Here is a 16,061-nt window from a genome sequence, read left to right as displayed (position 1 = left end):
CGTGGAAAAACTAACTGATGTTCACCACTACTCTACGCTTTGATGACAACAGAAGATTTGAAATAACATTTGTTGTGGGTTCTACTTTTGCAAGCAGATGCCATTAGTCTATTATTTTTTGCATTGAATACATCTGCTGACATGAATGGACAAGATGCATTAGATTAGTTTCTCCATGCATATAATTCTTAAGGCATTCTTTTGAAGAAGGCCAGCCATGATGCCATCAGTTGGCGTTCCAGTGCCATCTAAACAATCATAGATGTAATGAAGACTAAAGATTAAAATGGAATTAGACTATGAAGAGGAGCAAAAGAATTCAGTACTAAGAAACAAGGCCTTCTTTAGTCTACCGTACCTTCATCGAGTCGTACAATCGGTCAGCAAAATACAACTGCTTGTTCTGAATACACTGGACTGCAAAGTGAAGAACATATTATTGGTTAAATATCCTGCAGACACTCAGATCTGCAAACTAAAAAGGCTTAGACTCCTCCTTTATAGATCTGATAGTTGAACTAGGAGAGGGTTTTCAGAAAGATATGGCTTCCCCCTCCCACAAAACCAAACCAACCAACAAAACCTCAGAGACAAATGATTTGTGTCTGAAACATTTGTTACCTAGAAGTTAATATGTTTAAGTCTAAGTAACTGTACCAAGGAAGGTTTGCAATGTAACCCCAGCTCCCTAAAATCAAATAAAGTATTTGCTCTCCTCAAACTGCTATCACATCTCACTATGGTGTCCCCCCAAGATTCAATCTTTGACCCACACTCTACTTGTCTAACACATTCTGGTCGCACTCTCTCTGAAAATGTTTATGCAGATGACACCCAAATAGATTTTGGCTTTTCTTCATTTCTTGTCTTAAACAAGAGCCTGGCTCTACCATAGTTTCTATCAACTCAGTGTATCTGAAACAAATATCCCACTGCCATAACTTCCTTCCACCAAAATGCCACCACCCTCAATCTCATTCCACACTCCAAACATCACATTCACCTTTACACTCTTGTTCATTTCATAGAATACAGTCCCAAATCAACCTCCATTTTCTAGTCTCCAAAATCCATGGACTGGTTTCACCACAACACACACATCCCCCCTTCCAGCCACCCACCCTCTCCAATGTTTTTCAACCCTCTAGGTTTCCAAAGAACAAACCCCAAGCAAATATTTATTGCATCAGATTGGAGCTGTAATACCCCTTTTTTACAAAGAACTGAAGGAACAATTCAGTCTCCAATGAAGATTATAAACTGGAGATGAACTAACAGCAGCTCATCCACTTTAAACAGCTGGGTTCTGCCTCATCTCAGCAAGTAGATTGTGAGAGCCTTGGAAAGGTTACACTGAAAGCCACTCTTAATAATCTTAAAGATGGTTTACTTACCAAGATTAAGGAAGGCAACTTCCAGGTCTCCCTTGACCTCCTTCTTGATGCTCTCCAACATATCATAAGGGCTATAGCTCTTGTACCTCTCAAACACTATAATAAGGAAGAAAACAATTAAAAGAACAGAAGTGTACCTGAGTTGGGGAGCAGAAAGACTGTGTGCACAAAAAACTGCACAGTGCAACTAGAGAAGGGCCAGGGGACATTAAGAAGTTTGACCACCAATATCTAGATACTATGCTACCTCCTTTTCATAACCGTGAATGAACAGATACATTTCAGGAAGTTCTCAATTAATCGATGATTTGGGAAAATGTCACCATGTATTAGCTCGGTTTTCTCACTAGGATATATGAAAATCACTGTGACAGACCGTCCATCAGATAGATATTGGTCCAATCTGCATCTACTTAGCACTGTCGAATTTAGGACCTCAGAAATAAAAGAACCTCTCAAAAGGAGTTTCCTGGATGGTGGTTACGTAAACACCAGAGGCCACTCTTGGGAGCCACTGACATAAGCTTTACACGTGTGATGTTTACATACAGCAATTGTGTGCCTAAATGTAGGCCTTTGCGCAAGACTGCAGGAGTGAATTTAGAGACCAATTTTGAAAGTGTAGCTTCTAAGATCTGCTGCTGGGTGTGTATGCATGTTCGAACAGGGACATAAAATGTATTTACTCTAGAGATACAAATGCATTTCTTTTTAAATAGTCATGGCTCAGCAGATAAACTTTTCACAAACATCTCCCTGCTTCCTGGGTTCTTAAGCTTGATTAAATCATTATTGCAACCAAGCAATGACCAACTCCTTCTAACTCCCTGCTATGGAATTCTTCTTCTTTCAACAGTACCTTTCTGGAGGTGGGGAATGCTCCTTTCAGTCATAATATTAATCCACTTAGGAACATCAGTTCCCTTCCTCTTCACACCAGCATCATAGAGGTCCTGTGATTAGAATAAAAAGTGCTATTTTAGCTACCAGGGGTAAAATGAAGGAGCCACTATCCTACTAGAGCCAAATCAGAGGGGAAGGTTAAGAGTAGACACATACTTTACTTAACCACTTAAGGGAATGCATACAGAAGGAATGGACTTACAGACCTGATTTTCAACTAATACAGGTTTTACTTTACTATAATTCCATTGACATCAGTGAAGTTACTCTTGACCTCCCATAGAACAGTCAGGTCCTGGGTATAATGGTGACAGGTGAATGGGACGTTTATATAAAACTGTCAATAAATGTAATTCATTAAAAGAAAGATTTCTCCAGATTCTCTCTCGGAATCATCTGGGCATCATCATTTTTGAATCTCAGCAGAGGACCACTGCCCTATTATGAAACTCCACTAGGAAGTCTCTTTTTGTCAACGTATCCATGGAAGCAATAAGACAGCTGTGTATGGGTGTCGGTGGGAAAGGAAGACCCTACATGGAAATGGCTGAGCTCTCACGATCATGAGTAGTGCATGCTGAAACCAATATTATGTCCATAATATACTAGGGAATACACGCACCTCTCTCTATGTGAAAAAGTAAGCAACATTTTTATATCGTTTATTCAGAGTTGTCCAAGATTTATTTTAAAGACATAGTACGCTTTGGGGAGTTACCACTCATCACTAGCACTTACCCTAGCATCTAAGTCAATCAGCTCATAATCAATCACAGAAGTGTCCTCAGACCTTTTACCCTTCAAACAAGAAGAACAAACATTTAGCAAATGTATCCAAATTGAAACAGTGCAAGCTGCTATTTACATTTTTTCGCTTGGTTCATGTCAGCCAACATTTGTCAAATGAGCATTACAACATGTCCCATCTCCATTACAAAGAGCAGTTATGTAGTTACTTTCTTGCCAAATTGCACTGTCATTCAGCATCTGCATCACATTCGTTCAAATTGTCAGTTATGCAGTGATGATGCACATGAATCCAAACTTGCTATCAGTCAGGAGCTTGGATTTCTGATACAGCTAGTCACAATCAATGTACATGACCTTTCACAACTGGTGAGTGGACTGAGAAACATGACAGAATAAGGAAAACTAGACAGAGAAAAAACACATACTGACTCAGAATATCTTACCTTTGCCAGGGAAACCATCAGCTTGCGGAAGTCACCAGAGGTGTCAGACACAATGTCCTTTTCCAGTTCTGTCTTGTACACTAGAACACAGCAAATATTCTTCTATTTACTGCTGACCCACAAACATTACTCCACACCTTATCAAGGTCAACTGGAGGGCTGATACCTGCAAGTTACTTTAGATACTGTATTAGGAAGACATATACGAATAACCGGCTAGTCTATTAAAACACAGCAAGAGGTTGTACAAAGGGTGGCATTGTGGGATCCCTGGTGCCATCCAGGCTTGTTTTGTCAGCACTTATTATTTAAATACAACCACACCACACCGAGGTTCTTGAGTAAGTGTTTTATTACAGCAGATTCAGATCATCAATCATGGATTTTTTAGACTGCTTGCAGCTAAGAGACAATTTTATGCAAAATAGTCATAGTTTAAATAAATACAAGAGTGCTGTCTGTGTTTCTGGCTGGCACTAAAGCATTTTATTTATTATTAGAGTAGCAATTTTCTGCATTTCTATAAGGCTACTACTTTCCTTCTGGAGCTCTAGAGGTATCTATGCCTGGATCCCTCTATTTTACCATATACGTGGCTTCATCCAATTCGTCACTATATTATTTTCATCTTATGCCATTAACACACAGCTGTCTTTGTTAATACTTTATTGATTCAGCCACTGCTACTTTATAGAATTGTTTGCAGCTATCAAAGAACAAATATATGACAATTTTCTCCAATTAAAACTAAATAAGACACTTGTTGCTACCCATGAACACATTGGACATCTTTGTTACTGTTTGTGATGAATGTGACTTGAAACATGAAAGGGTCATAAGAAATCTTAAGGAATACTAAGGAATGTAAGTTGGATACTAAACTTGCATTCAAATCACTTAAATCTGGTTACCCTCAACTGAGAAATGCAGCTAGGAATGAATAATATCCTTCAGCAAAGTTAGGGGGGAGAATCCATGCTTTTACCAAGTCTTATCCAGATTTCGTTGTATGCCTTTTTTTTGGCAGCTCTATCAATTAAGGTGATAAAAAGGCTTCTTCGATAGATTCCAAAATCAGCTGCTCGACATGGACCGAAACGATGACTAAGATTTTGCTCTCACTTACTCCGATTCTGCTTTCCTTACAATAAAAGTAGAAAACAGATTGCGGCTGTTTTCACATGAGAGAAATGATTGGTGGATACTTGTTCACCACAAGGCCTGCAGTTAATTCCAAGGCACCAAACCTTGAGAGACAAATTTCTTTCTCCATGGAAAATGCTTCTGGGATTCAAGTTAATTTCAAGGCAAAAAGCTTAAGTGAAAACAACATTTGGAAGCCATAATTCCAGCTAGCCATCATGGCACCTTAATTCGTGCACAGTTGGTTATTAGAAAGGGCAGGCAGTGGGTGAAATCCTGGGCTCCATTGACACCTGTGGGTCCATAAATCAGAAGGTCTTAGATGAGGTATTTATGGTAGGCAGTTTGTCCAGGTCATGTTTAATTACACTGAAAACTTCATCAGTTATGCCAGCATAAATACCTCTGCCCGTTGTATTTGACCAAAACACTAGAGATAATGAGAATCTCCAGGAAAGCCAAACTTTCCCCTCACTCATCCAAAAAGAGAAAATGGAAGGGCCCAAGTTCACTGTGTTGAAAACACTAACACATACTTACTTTCCCTGTAGACTTTGTTAATCTCACAAAGCTCCTGGTTTGTCCTGGAGCAGATGATCTCAATGAGAGTATCTTCATCAGTCCCCAAACCCTGAAACACAGGTAACTTTTCACTTGACACTAAAAATGAGCAGACTGCTAGAATGGTACAGAGGCTGGTTTTAGCAATAGGCTACATACTACAATTAGTAGCTCTTCAATTTTGTATTTGAGTTCCTTCAAATCTCTGGGGTGAATGCCATCTGGTCCTGGTGACTTCTTATCATTTAATTGAGCAATGTGTTCTAAAACCTTGTCTACTTCTCTGCAATGGCCTTGTCTTTCTAGAGTGCTCCTTTAACATCTTGGTCATCTAGTGACTTCCTGCTTCTGATGAACTTAAAATAATTCTTACCATCAATTTCTGCATCTTTAGCAAGTTGCTTCTCAAATTCTTTCTTGCCCTGCCTTATTATATTTTTTACACTGAACCTGCTGGACTTTGTGCACCTTTCTACTATCCTCATTAGGATAAGACATCCACAATTTTACAGGATGTCTTTTTGCCTCTAACAGCTTCTGTTACTTAGATGACATGCTTTTGATCCTCTTACTGCCTTTTCTGAGTCGGGGTATACCTCCAGCCTGAGCCACGCAGAAGAGTCAAAGGCTATCTATCTACAGGTCAAAACCCCAGGAAGAGACTCCTCATATTGCATTATTTTACATCTAAAATATGGAGTAAACTATGAAGAAACCCACCATTCTGTAAGCATGTCTTTAATAATAGAAAAAACAAGAAATATCTAATACCAAACAATTTACAAAAAGGCCCACACAACAGAAACAGGAAAATCTCCTCACTAGGTTTGTCCTAATAAATATCTGGAGAAGGAGTAGAGATTAACAACAAAAATACTTATTATATTTTTGTTTTGCTTTCAGATATATCGATGTTCATATAAACATTCTCTTTTTTTGGGGGTGTAGAATTGTGATAATACTGTAGTTACCACAAACTAATCCTCAACATTAGTCTTTTTCTGGAATAAAACAGGCTATACATATTAACAAGACCTTCCCCCCCATTTCAAACTCTCAAGATCTTTAGAAAAAGTACCCTTAATGCTGAAACTCCAGGAGACTGTGTGGGGCAAATCTTCAGCCAGCTTAACAAATCATCTTAATTTTTGGTTGCATCCTATTTACGGGTTAAAAAAACAAACCCAAAACCTGTATGTGCCAGCACAAATAAATGAGTTTGAGGCCCATCTGCCTGATCTGTGCATGTACATGCCTGTTTACATGGGCAAATGTGGATTTCATCCATACAAAAAAAGAGTTGCACTTGCATTTTAAGGCTAATTTAAAGCCAGAATTGAACATTTGGCCCTGTGCATGGCAATTTGTTGGTACGCCTTGTTTTTAAGATAGTGATATCCGAAGCTAAACATATCCAAAGGAGCTTATTAGACCAAGACTGCTGAAAGCCCTTCTAATGTATTGGAGTATATCTGATCCCAATGCATACAAATGTAAACACAAATTTCCGGTGCCAACCCTCTGCCTCTTCATACATTAGGTATTCTCAAAGTAGGATGAGATCAAGCTTTCCACACTGGTTTCATCACCCTACCCGTTCTGGGGTTTTGGCTATAGAAAACCAGAAGTCACTAAAGAAGCTCACATTTGTTAATGGCTTGGTGAAATCTATTTATAGAACACACCACTATCATCTGCGCTGAGACAGGCATACACAGTCATGAGCTACTCCAGACAGCACGACAGTTGCATCTGTTCCAGAGAACGAGACAGAAAAGCACATCAAAATGTGCAAAGGGTAGAAACTTTGTATGTTTAGAACGTCACCTATTTGTTCAAAGTATTAGGTCATTAATGCTTCTTCAATGTTTTTGTGGTGTTTATATTGTTACTGTTGCTATCTATTTTTATTGTCTAAACATGGGAGTCAGTTAGACTCTGACACCTGTGTAATATGTGGTTTATTTTAGAATGCATTTGATCATGGGGACACTTAGCCCCTCAACACAAGCACTGTGCAGTGTGCTGCTGAATCTAGGAGAGTTTTAACTTGTTCATAGTTCACTGGCTACAACTGTGTCCATTTTAATTGCATCCCATGTGGGGTTTTTTTCTTCCCAATTTTGACATATGAGGGGTCTCCAAGACCCCAATACAGAAATAGCTGAGTGATTTTTGGTCCAATATGAGGATTAAGACCAAAAATTGCTCTCACCCTCTCTTCTTTTGTGGTCATTTTTCTCTGTGCTAGTTATTATGGGGGATTTTATGTATTTTATTTCCCCATAAATATTTTTCAATGAACATCATAATGATTTTTTATGAATAAATTCTGTGGGGATTTCTTCTTTTCTCATCTAAGATTCTCCTTGGATTTGGCTTATTAAGCAAGCTTCAAATAAAAAAATTTAATGAGTCAAGCCAAATTAAAGCTCATACATGAATGGCAGCATTTAACAACCACCGCTGAAAACTCTAACAGCAGGCTCAGGATATCAAGTTTTGGATCAGGGGAAGAGCTGGACATATGAGTTTATGAAGAGGACACAAGTACTCAGTCACCAACTCAAAGTATAACAACTACACAATGCTACAAGCAGTGGTTCTGGTGACAGCTTCACAGCCTGATCTTCCGGCTACAAATATAGTACTGGGACAGTGACTGTCCATAATTAGAGACATATAAATAATCAGAAGATAGAATGAAAACCAAGCGTCTATATCGGGGTAAGCAACCTATGGCACGGGTGCCAAAGGCGGCACGCAAACTGATTTTCAGTGGCACTCACACTGCCTGGGTCCTGGCCACCAGTCCAGGGGGCTCTGCATTTTAATTTACTTTTAGATGAAGCTTCTTAAACGTTCTGAAACCTTATTTACTTTACATACAACAATAGTTTAGTTATATATTATAGACTTATAGAAAGAGACCTTCTAAAAAGTTTAAAATGTATTACTGGCACACAAAACCTTAAATTAAAGTGAATAAACAAAGACTCGGCACACCACTGCTGACCCCTGGTCTATATATATGATGTAGAATAAAATACAGACCCGTATCTGTTTCAGCCAGCAGAGGGCAGCATTTGATTGTCCAAAAGAACCAACTTTTGACTGATTAATTAAATGGTTTTGTTATTACCTGTATCTGACATTTTTCTCTGAGTGAGGATGTCTTAACTAGTTCAGTCTCTTGCTTCCAACTTTAATATAAATTGTTCACACAATTTTTTTTAATTAGTGAAAAAAATAAATTAAAAAACCCCCAAATTTACCTAACCAAGAATATCAAAAATTTAAGTGAGAAGGTGGGTGAGGTAATATATCTTTTGATGGAACAACTTCTGTTGGTGAGAGAGACAAGCTTTCAAGCCACACAGAGCTCTTCTTCAGGTCTAGTAAATGAACTCCCAGCAAGAGTCACTCTACCTTGAATGGTCCCTTGCAACCATAGGCACCGACTCCGTGGGTGCTCCAGCCCTGGAGCACCCACGGGGAAAAATTGGTGGGTGCAGCTCCCCGCAGTCCCCCAGTTCACCTCTGCTCCATCTTCACTTCCTCCCCTGAGTGCACCGCTGCTCCACTTCTCCCTACTCCCTCCCAGGCTTGCCGGGGAGGAGGGGAAATGCGGCGTGCCTGGGGATTTGTGGAAGGGGTTAGAATGGGGGCGGGGAAGGGGTGGAGTTGGGGCGGGGGGGGGCAACAACACCCACCCGTGCCAGGTAAAGTTGGCGCCTATTCTCTCAATAGGTTCTAACTACTTATGCTAAACAATCTGCACTACCTTGCATTTTTTGCTGTGATGCTGGCAGTTCCTTTCCTGGACCTGAAGAAGAGCTCTGTGTAGCTCGAAAGCTTGTCTCTTTCACCTACAGAAGTTGTTCAATAAAAGACATTATCTGACTCACCTTTTTTCTCTAATATCCTAGTGCCGAAACGGCTACAAGTACATTGCATACAAAAATTTAAGTTACATTTAGAAATATGAAAGCCAAAACATGAGTTTTCTTGTACGATTTTAAGAGCAAATCCTGGCACTGGTAGGTGTTCACAATTTTTTTTGCATGTGCACAAAGTTAGAGTCAGTTTTCAAAGTCGTCCTTTCAGAGGCTCCTGGAGTGCTTAAGAAATATGACTTATGTGTCCCTGTATTCAGATTCTATGGAGGGAAAGGACTACGTATGAGACACTCTCTCACTATCAGTGATGTGACCCAGTAATTGGAAATGATTTATGTTCTATCACAGGAGTTTTTGACTTTCGCTAACAACTTCTCTATTTTGTTTTAATACTGTAAACACTTTAAAAAAATGTAGAAATGCAATCAGGAAAGTAGTTTGCTTTCCAAATGTTCTTGTACAGGTGCCTATTCAAAGCAGCTGATCAGTTATGTCCTTAGCTGCATGTTCATTCTTCAAAGGTATTTTAAAAATATAAGTGACAAACATTGAGATGAAAAATCTCACCTGGCCCAAGAATTTAACTAGTGGATACCGATTCTGAGTGCCTTATATTGGACACCTGAAAACTGTAGCACTTAAAAATACGTGGCCATTTTTTAAAATCATGGCCTTAGGTGGCAATTCCAAAGGATGATGACAGACTTGGAGCAACTTTAATTTCAGCGCTCATTTACCTTCATGGCAGCTTTCAATTCAGAAGCATCATACTGAGCCGGTGTCTTCAACAGGCCCAAAATCACTGCCTCCAGATGACCTGAGAGAGCTGACTTCAGTGCTGCAGGAAGTTCCTTTACAAAAATAAAAGGAGAAAATGATTAAAGCTCATTTTTGACCTCCAGACAATTCTGCCTTCAGTGATTGTGAATCTCCAAGATTGTTACTGCTTTTCCTGGAGAATGGACAAGGAAACAGAAGACAGGGTCTTTATTCAGTGAAGTCTAGAGAAGAAAAATGGGGCAAGTGGAGTTTCCTTCACCTCCCTAAAGGAAATTATCACCAATCTGCACCAATCCTCACTGCTAGAGAGAATAATAAATAGATGTGTCCATTTCCTAGGATGTGGTGAAACTCCAGGAGCTACAGCTTAGAGTTCACATTATCTTATAGTTTTCAGGTCTTATTTTAAATTACATAGATTAATTGCACTGCCATGCAGTTAAGAAACTCCAAATCCTTATCATCAGTTTTGGACCCAAGTCAGTCAGTAACCTCCCTAATTTGGAGTTCTCAAAAGGACACAGTTGAGTTCATTGCAGCTGTTAGATGTCTCATATGAACAAGTTTTGGTAAAAAGGAAACAAAAGAAAGGCCATTATGACCTCAACCAAGTTCTGCAGAAGCTCAGCTCAGACAGCAAGAAAGAGCCTTTTTAATCCATTCCAGCAGAGTATGATCGATTCCAATTAATTGTGCGTGCTGTCTAATCTTTGCATTTCAGTGTAAAGGCTAAAAAGCATACAACCCAATGCAATGGGATTAGAAAAAACAGTTTAATTCAAAGGAGTTTAGGAGCGTTAATTTCTTTCTCCTCCTCTCAGCTTTCCAACTTTGGGCTTGTCTACATGGCACTGGCAAAGCAAACTAGAAGGGAGTGATTTATAGAATGTTCTAATTTCCCCACGTAGACACTCCTGGTGCACGCTAAAAGGCACCTAGTTTGTGTTGATGGGAATCCAGTTCCAAATAGGATTATGCTGACACAAATGAGCACTATTAGAGGACACCAGCAGGTGTTAACACAGGGCAGCTAGAAAACACCCTTCCAGTTTGCTTTGCTGCACCATATACACATGCCCTTAGTTTCCTTTAAACAAATTTCTGCTTCAGTGTTGGAAGCAACAAATCAGGCACAATTTCAGGGTAACACTGACACGTGAAGCGCACATCAACACTCCTATGGGGACCAGAGTTAAGTGCATTAATGTTTCGTTTTATAGCTCTTCTCTAAAAGAGAGAACGCATCTAAAAATCTTCCAGCCATTTTACGCAGAGCTTCAAAGCAGTGCGCCAAGTGCAATGATGCCATAACCCTGCACATGCCGTCATTACCAGAATAAGTGGTCGCAAGCACCACGGCTAGGTATATGAAGTGCTGAGGACTAAGTCTATCATAAGTGAAGCTCCCTAGCCGGATGTAGAGAGAAGTATCAGTAATGTTCTCTGATGCTTACAGTAAGTGATCCCTTAGCTCTGGGAGCTTCATTCAATGCTACTGGCATTTCCTGACCAGTTGGGCTCAGGAAAACAGAGCTTTTAGCTGACCACAAGAATCTGCTGTGAACCCAGAAAGTCTCTTTTCCAGCAAAAACTGTGTGTTATGCACACTGTAGGTGCCAGTTTAAGTGAGTTTCCAGGGTCTGTCTTTGAGAGATCTCTAGCTAGCTGTTCATCATAGATCCTTTAGGAGAATAGGACAAGCGTTCATTCACTTGAGCCAAAGATAGATTAATATAGCCCTGGTTTGGGATAAAATGCTAATGGAAGGGCTGGAAATTACCCTGCCTACATCCTTATTTCTAACTGCAGTGATGGAATTGTAGGGAGACAGTAGTAAGATCAGCTAGCAGCAGCATAATTCCCACATATCCAGCAGGGGATCCTTCCTGCCATTCTCTGCCACCGCTAGAAGTGAACCCAAAGGGAAACAGCAGGAAGCAAACACTTGCCAAGCTGCTCATTATTAAATCTCACACTTACAACCAGCAAAATTTTCCAAATTATTAGACTATGGCAGCACAATCCCAAACGACTGTTGGCGAACGGAATCCCTATACAGTTACAAGGGGCAGGGGCTGCAGAGCTCTGTGCAAAGACATACACAGACAAGGCCCTAGGCAGCTTTGGATAACTTCCAGAACACATCTGGAAAGGGAGGCTTTAGCAGCTACATGGGCAAGGGATGCTGGTCCCCAAGAGAAAGAGGGTCCAAACAGGGTTTGAGTTTTCATGAATGGGAAAGGAGGTGGGCTCATGAGACACACCCTTTAAAACAGAGATCCATACGATTAACAGAAGTTTGAGGACCTCTGCTGTAAGCAACAGGACACAGCATGCATAATGTACCAACACCACCTTAGGAGGGACTCTACTTTAGCAATATAAGTGGTCTCCAAGGAAATCCACATAAGAATATCCCGAGAGAGCACTGGGCAGGGGGAGCCCTGAATCATCAGACAGGATGCATGGATTCACATGCTGTTTCCTGCTCTCCTAACACTGACTCATTTGTTTTCACAGTTGCATTGGAAGGTCTGTTTTCTTAGTTTCCATTGTTTCCACAGGCCACTTTACCTTTGGCACCTATGCAATCCCATCTTTTAACTGGAATGTTTAACATGCTTGTGGGCTGGGAAAGGGTGAAAAATAAATGAAGGGAATCGACATCTGGATAAAAATTCTGAAGATCGTCTAAATCAGGAATGCACAAAAGTTTGTGAATTTTGAAAACGTAGCTTTGGATTTGTATTTGGTTTCAGCTGAGATTTCAGGGCTTCAATCTGGTGTCTGACAAATCTGAAAGAGATACAGCTGTCAGAACCCAATGGGAATCTATACATGTTTTTCCTTCTTTTATGTGGTCACAAAACTTCAATTAAAGTAAGATTTTAAAACTTGTTCAAGAGAACATCTCTCAGCTCCCTGCAAGCAAGGCTCATTTTACAGACAGCGATACATATTTTATAGGATCCTTTTCATCAACAGCTTGGTACACTGAATAGTCTTGTCAGGATAACAGCTGGTGATAATTTAGCCAGTGAGCTGACTTCGTTCAGTACCTGCACGATTCACTGCATAACTAATTGCAGTCGCCATTTAGACGGACTTTGTGAATGAAAGCTGGAAGAGTTTCCTTCCGCTAAGCAACGTGAACATGCATAATCTTTCCTCAGTTCCTCTCCCTTTCACTGCGTCCCAAAATGTCAGGAATCACTTGAACAAAAAGACTTTCACACACCCAAGCACATATACTGCTACACACACAATGGACACTGCTCAGAATGACATTGCAACATAGGTTCAGAGTAGCAGCCGTGTTAGTCTGTATCTGCAAAAAGAACAGGAGTACTTGTGTCACCTTAGAGACTAACAAATTTATTTCAGCATAAGCTTTCGTGGGCTACAGCTCACTTCTTCAGATACATCTGAAGAAGTGAGCTGTAGCCCACAAAAGCTTATGCTGAAATAAATTTGTTAGTCTCTAAGGTGACACAAGTACTCCTGTTCTTATTGCAACATAGGAGAACCAGTGGCGTAGCCAGGTGGAGGGAACAGGAGGAGTAATATCAAAAAAAGGTACCACTCGCTGCGGCGCTTTTACTTATTCAGCAGCACTTTTACTGATGGGGCGGCGCTCTGGATATTCAGCAGCACCTCGGTGGTGGGACCTTCACTCGCTCTGCGGGTCTTTGGCGGCATTTCGGCAGTGGGTCCTTCAGTGCCGCCGAAGACACAAGGAGCTAGTGAAGGGACCGCAGCTGAAGTGTCAGCAAAGACCAGGGTGAGAAAAAATTAAAATGGCGCCACTTGTGCTCAGTGGGAGAGTGGCCGCTGCCCCGCTCCCACCCTAGCTACGTTACTGAGGAGAACATGATTGGCTGTGTTAAAACACTGGGCTTGATGTTTTGGAGGTGCAAAGAACCCCATCTCCAGGGGATTTCAGTTACAGGTGTGCATGCATAGCAACCCTGGAAATCTGGCAGCAGAGGCAAAGCTTTTGCTTCCAACAGTGTCATAACCTGCCTGCAATTAGGTTGGCTTTAGAGCGATGGTAGCATATCCCCATCAGCAGCACTCCTGGTACTCTGGAATACCTACAGGAGTAATGCATCAACCGTCACCAGCTATTTCTCAAACTATCTTGATCCAAGTTCAGCCATGGTAAAAGCAAGTGGTTCTCCCAGTGAAATCAATTACAGTATGATCACTTCAAACCTAACTACAAATGTGAAGAATCGTACCAATCATAAACCAGTCTTGATGCTCTCGGTACCTTTTTAGTTTTTCTCTGATAGGCGAAGGCGATATCCTGTCTCTGTTCATTGCTGCGGTTTGTCAAAATGTTGATGATGGTGAGTTCATCCACACCTACAAAGATATAAGGCAAAGGATTACTGAGAAATCCCATCTTGCACTTGTCTCTTGGTTATTAAAATAGTATGATTTGCTAGAAATGTAGTGTATGCAACCCACAATGGGCTTCATTACTATCAAAAACATCCTGCACTCATAATAAATGCAGCCGATGACAGCACCAGTTTTCAAAACAAGTGCACATATAACACGTGCAAATCTATCTGTGCATGGACTTAGAAATGTGGGTGCACTCAAGACTGCACCTGTTTGAAAAACTAGACCTGGAACGCAAAACTGATGTGCTACTTCTATCTCCTGCTTGCCTGAATGTGTGTCACTCAGTCTCCTGCTAGAAAGTCATGTCAGACTATTTCCTGTAAAAGTGATGTGAAATGCAATTAATTACAGCCTGCTCATATAGTTTCAATTCAGCAATTTCAATTAGTCTTCTTAATAAACCAGTTATTTTTCCAGTTCACCCCGGGCACTTCACAAATATTCCAAACACAGTGATTAGAAAAAAGGCCACCACCTTCCCTTTTTTTCAGCAGCCCAGAGGCTCAAAAGGCTACAGCCTCTGTATGTTTACACTGCAATGTAAGCCCAGGGTCAAACTCGGGCTCAAGCCTAACTCCCCTTCCGTTTAAACACAAATCACACTAATCCAGGATTTGGACCCAGGACCCTAAAGGGGTGCAGAGTCTGAGCTCAAGTCAAGCTGGGACCCAGAGTGCAAGCCTATTGTTCTGCAGTGTAGGTGGGAAGGGCCCCAGAGCTCTGGTTCAAGACCACACCCAAAAGTCTACACTTCAATTAAACAGCACCATAGCCTGAGCCCAGCGAGCATGAGTCAGCTGACACAAGCCAGGCATGGTGTCTTAATTGCAGGGTAGACATACCCTGCAAGTCTACCAAAAGTATCCCACAATCCTATAGGCTGATTTTCTTTTGTCCTTTGGACAGTCAAGTTTTCCGACACTGCACCACAAACAGCAAGAGCAGGCACATTTTGGGAAGGTGCTAGGAAGTCTGGGATGTGGATGGTTGGACTTGGGCACGCATCATGCATTATGCTGGAGTTCCAAGTTGGGATCCAGGATTCAACAATTCCTAACCTGGGGTTACAAATGAGCATAAACACTCAAGCCCCGGGTCTGCTCAGTTCTACTACCCTGGGGTTTACACTGCAGTGTAGATTTGGATACTAATATCTAAATTGTATTCTTAAACGTATTCACCTAAATTTGGGTTATTGCTGCTATGTACTGTATGTATCATAGGACTTTTAAAAACCAACTTTGTATTTGTGGATACTCTAGAACTATACCGAAATGTACAGACACTCTTTTCTCAACACGTGTATTGTATCATTTTAACATTTGCTTTAGTAACATTTTCATACCCTTTGATAGCTACTGGATGGTGCTATATACACACATTGCTTCCTGACGCAGGCTAACTTTTTGCATTAGACTAGAGGATAGATGCTCAGTTATCCAGTCTATCTTTTGTAGCAGTTGAGCTACAAAACAGTGACGTTTTAGTAACATTTGAAATGAACGTTTCCACATCAGTGTGTGTACAATACAGAGGAGAATTTGGATTCATTAACAGCTAGGCTTCACATACAGGGCTGGATTCACTGCCTGCCAACAGAACCTACATTGGAGGCACCTGGCTTGACCAGCCAACACTCCATGGTCTGCTAGTCAACCCACAGTGTTAGCATGGAGCCTGACCTTCCCAAAGGGCTCTCACCTCTCTGCCTTGCAAAGAGACTCTCTTATACATCCCAGTCCAAAACCCAATGAAATGAATTGCCACAGTTCTCT

At 40.9% G+C, this 16,061-nt stretch overlaps 1 protein-coding gene across 2 annotated transcripts in view; it reads right to left on the bottom strand.

Annotated features, from left to right (window-relative positions):
* The window catches only part of ANXA2 (annexin A2), a 51,835-nt gene that overhangs the window by 6,516 nt on the left and 29,258 nt on the right, over positions 1 to 16,061 (bottom strand). For both annotated transcript variants that reach the window (XM_050967111.1, XM_050967110.1), the window contains exons 4-11: positions 14,147 to 14,241; positions 9,831 to 9,944; positions 5,174 to 5,264; positions 3,491 to 3,570; positions 3,036 to 3,095; positions 2,254 to 2,347; positions 1,395 to 1,490; positions 359 to 417 (exon numbers count right to left, since the gene is read on the bottom strand). In XM_050967111.1, the coding sequence (XP_050823068.1) occupies positions 359 to 417; positions 1,395 to 1,490; positions 2,254 to 2,347; positions 3,036 to 3,095; positions 3,491 to 3,570; positions 5,174 to 5,264; positions 9,831 to 9,944; positions 14,147 to 14,241 (689 nt within the window). The remainder of the gene's footprint in view (positions 1 to 358; positions 418 to 1,394; positions 1,491 to 2,253; positions 2,348 to 3,035; positions 3,096 to 3,490; positions 3,571 to 5,173; positions 5,265 to 9,830; positions 9,945 to 14,146; positions 14,242 to 16,061) is intronic.

Source organism: Gopherus flavomarginatus, chromosome 9 (genome assembly GCF_025201925.1).
Source record: "Gopherus flavomarginatus isolate rGopFla2 chromosome 9, rGopFla2.mat.asm, whole genome shotgun sequence".
Lineage (NCBI taxonomy): Eukaryota > Metazoa > Chordata > Testudines > Testudinidae > Gopherus > Gopherus flavomarginatus.
Note: the sequence above shows the minus strand (reverse complement) of the source record. Positions and strands in the feature narration are given on the sequence as shown.